The 6,002-nt window shown below is 38.5% G+C and overlaps 1 protein-coding gene across 1 annotated transcript; it reads right to left on the bottom strand.

The window, feature by feature from the left end:
* Positions 1-257: 257 nt before the first annotated feature.
* Positions 258-1,888, bottom strand: LOC108679303 (thyrotropin-releasing hormone receptor). The gene is made up of 2 exons (XM_018167901.2): positions 766-1,888; positions 258-380 (listed from the first exon to the last, which is right to left on the bottom strand). Exons 1-2 carry the CDS (start codon positions 1,735-1,737, stop codon positions 258-260), a joined length of 1,095 nt encoding a protein of 364 aa, XP_018023390.1. The 5' UTR covers positions 1,738-1,888.
* Between the last annotated feature and the right edge of the window lie 4,114 nt (positions 1,889-6,002).

Raw genomic sequence — 6,002 nt, 5'->3', positions numbered from 1 at the left:
TTAACTAGTTGCGTGAGAATGTAGCTTGAATCCGGGCACCAGCCAGACGATAATTATCTAAAATTCTTCTATGAACTAGCCCTAAACCACAGTTTCTGTAAACAAAAACAGCCAATTATATGAGGGTAGCTTAAAGTTACGGCCACAGCACAACTTTGAGCTCAGCTGAATTCTCACGGTCCACGTGTGAATTTCCACGTGTACATCCCAAAGTATTTTATTCTCTTGTAGGGCCAGGGCGCAAGAAGCCAAGACTGTCATCGTTCGACCTGCTCCATGAAGAGCATAGGCAATACTTTATCCGTTATCCGAGAAGGGGCTAAATTGATGTCGAGGTCAGAACACAGCGCCAATATCTTCAGTGTTGACGAAGAGTCAACCTGAAGCGATACCGCGTTAATGCACATGGCGACCTCATGCCTTGTGGCTGCAAATATAGCTAATAAAAGTGACGGAGTGTCAGCTTATCAAGGGTTCTCCACGAAAAATAGAAACCGGGCGAGAGATGTTTAAATCTACATTTCTACCTAATACCAACGGCAATATGATGAATTTCTGCTAAAATATTTATTAACTTTCATTCACTTTTTTGTAGCATTTACTGCTAACAAAACTTACTATGCTTTTGACCTGAGTTGTACTCATTTTATTTCTATCTTCTCTACTATATTATATCGCATATTATCGCATTTCTTACTAAGTGCAATTTAAAATCAAATCACTGAATTGATATTTTGCATGTTATTAATTAAGTTAGCAGCTCACCTGAATTCGAGCTGCGTTCGGTCGTTTTTGGTCAATTGTGTGAGTTTCGATGGATGTTTGGTGAGTCTTGCCTCTGATGGATGATTTGAAGAGAATTCTGGCGATGAGGGTGTAGACGACACAAGACAGCAGCAGGGGTACCACGTAGAAAACTATCAGGTCCAGGAAATAGTAATACAAATACTGATCTCTGGATAGTTTGTAGGTGCACTCCTGAGCTTCAAACTTGAGCTCAGGGTCGAAAGAAACCACTTCGGTGAGAAAGAGCCAAGGTCCGCAGTAACAAACAGCAAACAGCCATACCACGCGGGTGATTCTTTTAGCTCGTTCGACGGTGCACATACTCTGTGCCTTCATCGGGTGACATATTGCTATGTACCGCTCAATTGTGAACGCTGTCAGGCTCAATGAACTTGCGTTGATGCCTAAATGTTGCAAGAAAACCAAACAAGCACATCCCACTTGACCGTGTATCCATTGACCAAGAACCAAGTAATAACCCAATATCTCTTGTGGTACTGCGGCTAATAAAACTATACAATCAGCAACCGCCAGGCTAACGAGATAACAGTTCGTTGGTGACGACATATTCTTGTTACGTGTTACAACGATCACCACCAACACATTTCCAAGCACTCCGATGGCAAGTATCACCCCCTGGAATAACGTCCCTATGACCCTGTACAGAAGTGTGTAGTATTCTATATATTGAGTCTGGTATAGAGCAATGCACGCGTGCATGTACAACTGACGAGTGCAGATGCAAAGTTGGTCTGTGATGTTACAAGAATTGTCAGTTTTCCAGTGCTCGAAGTTTGTGCAATTGATGCTTGGTAATTCGTCGGCGTAGTCCAGCACAGAAGATTCATTGAAGGTCGTGTTTTGCCAGTCATTGTTCCCAGGTCCGTACTCGGCGTGCAACACCACAGAACAATTCTGGTCCAGAATCGAAACTTTAGATGTGTCCAACATTTTCACGAGGGGTGTGAAACTTGGCCCGGCTGAAACTTCTCACGTCATATGCGTACGTCGCAGACACTGACGTCGAGATCTCCTCACACACTGATTGCAGGTCTACTTTTTAAATAGTTGTGAAAAATTGTAGTCAAGTCTAAGATATAGTCCAAAAAAATATTTCCTGGTTTTTATTTATTTTCATCTGTTGGCAAACAGGTGCTAGATAACAATGCATCCACGATATTTTTTTATATAACTAGAAAAATCGGACATATGTGGATAAATATCTCATTGGACTTAATTTCAAATCACAAGCAAGGAATCTGTAATCATCAAAGTTGAATTGGTAAAAAAATTTGTTCAAATTCGGAAGTTTTTTTTTGAGCTTATGGCAGGATAATTGACCATATATAACTTCCCAAAGTTCACTTTTGTAAAAAAACGACTGACAGTCCGATTGATGGAATTTTTTTGCAGTTTTTTTTTAATCAAAAATAATTTTCTTTTAATTTGTCTTTCTGCCTTTTGGTTTAGAGATTTCATGCCAACAATTTCTCTCAGAAATCTGTGAAAATTCATAGTCATTCCTTGTAATAATCAATTGACTTGAAGTTAATATGCCTTGTATGCCAGCCCACTCTATTTACTCATAAGTTATTATTAAAAAGAATAACAACATAAATATTGCAACCAATAAATTAGTGGTTTCCAAGTTTTTCTAATCGAGAAGCTACACTTGGAGGTTCAGTTTAGTTACGGCGTAAAACCAGGCGCCCGTAGTATACCAATAATTAAAACAAAATATTATAGTTTCCATTAACTAACATTATATATTACTATACGAATATACGCTACCAAAAAGCCGATCATTAGCGCTAACTGTAGTAAGCGTGTGACAACTGAAGCAAATCGTTGACAAAGCCTTAAGTTGTGCAGCAAAAATATACTGTAGTCGTGAGATAAAAAGATCTAAATAATTATTCACAAATAATTTACAGCCTGAATTATTTTCATAAAATGATTCACAGCCTGAAACTGTTACTACCACATGTAAGGCCCTGGCATACAGCTGATTGAACTCGAAGCGGAGTTTTGGAACCATTACATGTAACAAAAATTTTTATTTGTGAAATATCAAGCTTGGGGGAAATAATTGATGTTCAACATATGAAAATACTTCTCAATGCATCAACATCAAAATGACCGAAAACCCCTTCAACAATTCGTAGGACCAATGGCCTAATTGACTTTGCCTAGGGGCGTCCGTTACTCCGCAATAATAAGAAAAATTCTATAGATAAGAGAGCCCATGACAGCGGTACATGACGATAATTCGCCTGGCGACAATCGGACGCATTAAGATTCATATGAAGAGATTGATAAGATTAATCAGATGAATATATGCTCCGTATGATTTTACAATATTCAGATCATGTTCAACTTGCGCAGGCTCTGAATCAAAATAACATTTCGATTGAATGAGTCATGTCCGAAAAAATATTTAAATTGAAAGTTATTACAGTTTCGTAAATTATTGCCTAGACCTACAAGCCCTACGCGGTGAACTCCAACCAAGGTGTCTCGCTGTGCGACGGACGATTAAAGTTGACATTGATTGATAATTTACTTCACAATAATCTCATTACGGGAGTGGCAATCTGATAATGATTGACTTTTCAGTCATTTTGTTCGCAGAGTTGCAACTATAGATACTGAAAATTGACTTCTCAATCATTTCGGTTTAAGAAAAACATTCGGATGGAAAAACATTTGGAGAGAAGAAAACATTCATTTTCCTCTTTAAAATGTTTAAATAATTTTGTTCATGAGTGGCAATTATTGAATGATGATTGATTTCTCGATAATTTCAATCCCAAAGTTGCCCAGTAATCCTGCTTCATTTGACTAGTGGTCCAGGCTCCGTACAACTAAAGGCATGCCGGTACGTAACTCAAGTCACTGCAGCAATCACATTGCAACTAGTGACATGATGTGGGCAATCGCAAGTGTAAATCCTGATCTGTGGTCAGCGAAAAAAGCAGCGACCATGTTAACAAGTTATTCGAATTACTACAGACACCAATTTCTATTTGCAGGTAGCATAAAATGAATGTATTGTGTCATATCGCTGCAAATAACGTAATGTTATTACATTTATGTTTCCAAAAATTCAAATTTTTGGCCACTAGATTCCCCTGACGCTCGAAGCATAATATTCAATTATGAAATTCTATTTGGTTTTGTAAGTTTCATCATAGGGGGCACGCAACTTGCGATCATTGGTTCTATGCCTGTCAATGAACATTAAAGAAATTCATACTGTATAATTAGGATTGCCTCAATAAAAATATGTTAGATATTTATTTCAAGAATTCAGTAGCCCAACAGCGACGTTTCGTGTGGCAAACGAACACCAGTCACTCGGGCCACACGAGGACACATCACACCCTAGCGCTGTGCTGCCTGGCTGACTACTGACCCTCACCCAAACATACCCAACGACTCGCGCTCAGAGTAAAGGTTATGTGAAACATGCAGAGAACGTGTACATCAGAAGTTGGATTTAGAACAAGTTTAATTTTTTAAACCTTACTTACAATAGTCTTTATTTTAGATGTTCATTGCCGATTAATTATTTTAAATACAAATTAAAGATCATACAGCAAGAGGACAACTCATAATATAATTTTGCTTTGCTAAATTGCACTCACTCATGCTAATTGGATTACATCACTTACCTTTTCATCCATATAACTGTACGCTGGATACCTCTTCACACGCATGAGCTGCTCATGTACCTTGCACATTCTCGACAGAATATAATAATTTCTCAACATTTATTAATTAAATTTCACTAAGATCCGATGCAAGTAACTCGTTACTCTGGAGAACTAATCCTCTCCGTGTCTAGTTAACAACCCGTTCTGCGCCAGCATCTGCTACGTTTTTAACGTACAAACGAGGACGTATGCATCAATAAAAATTTCGACTTAAATCGATGTTTGTGTAGAACATAGATTGAGGGCGAATTAGTAAATTACTTAATTAATGAATTTCTCTAAAAGTTAGGGCGCAGATGTTGAAATGATTTAGGAATTTAAAACGACGTGGTGTAGATGATTCGCGACCGTAAGGCCGAGTTTGTTCTCATGAGAACAAACTCGTTCTCATGAACGAGTGCATCGAACGCCATCGTTCGATGCATCGAACGATGGCGAGCTTATCGCGAGGGAAATTGCACGAGTCGAGGAATTCGGCGTCACTTGGAGGGTATAGCCACAAGTGTGCACTACGTATTAAAGTCCCAGCTAAATTTCGCACCAGAGGAGTTCTTCTGAAGACACAGTTACCGCACGTCATGGTTTACAGTCAGGACGGCCGCGGCCATTTTCGAACAATACTGGTCGCGATATACACTCATCGAGTCAGCAAGGATTCCTGTAATCCAATCTACGAGCGACAAGTTTGTTACATTTCTGTACGGTCAATATTATCGCAACAGCAGCGACGGCAGTGAAACAATATCGAGACAAGATGAGAAGCCATATTCCAGACTTGCAGCGATTGTAAATCAGACACAGTATATCAGGTGACGTCAATAATATACGTTCAATAGAATTATGCCCGTCGACAATTGCACTGCTTTGCTGAATTTGATATGAAAAAATAAATATCATGTTAATAATTTATTTACAGGGCTATGTAACAGCAATTATTGTCGAATTAATGTGCACTAGATTTTCCACAATATAAGTTCGACGTAAAAGTATTCCATTTTGACCCTCATGTACTTCATTTGCCGAAATCAATCCCTTGGGAGCTTTTTGGCGAAAACGAGCCTCATTGACGCCTTAGCCAGACAAGCTAAGGAGTGAAAAAAATCTTAAATACAACCAAATGAAAAAAAAACTTTACTCATGCCATGTTCGCTCATCGTAAATGGTAAATAAATAGTTTTCACTTCATTGCAAGCTCGTCGTTTCGAACTCAACTCTAAACTATCGTGAATAACGTAATGGAAAAATATATGTTCAGATTTGAAATGCCTAGCACCATATCGAACCCGGTGGAAATCTAGTAGCTACTTGAAACTATCGTCAGTCATGAAAATATCCGGTCAAATGAAACGATATTAGATCTTCTGTGGCACGAAATTCTCAAGGCACGAAAAGGAAAAGAATCGGCGACAGGCCACATCAGGCCTACACTTCAGCGCCGACATCACTATGTTATGTTATGTTAATACATTTGAAAACAAATTTATTCTTTTATTATTATAA

Source organism: Hyalella azteca, unplaced genomic scaffold, assembly GCF_000764305.2.
Source record: "Hyalella azteca isolate HAZT.00-mixed unplaced genomic scaffold, Hazt_2.0.2 contig2815, whole genome shotgun sequence".
NCBI lineage: Eukaryota > Metazoa > Arthropoda > Malacostraca > Amphipoda > Hyalellidae > Hyalella > Hyalella azteca.
This window is presented reverse-complemented; position numbering and strand designations above follow the sequence as displayed.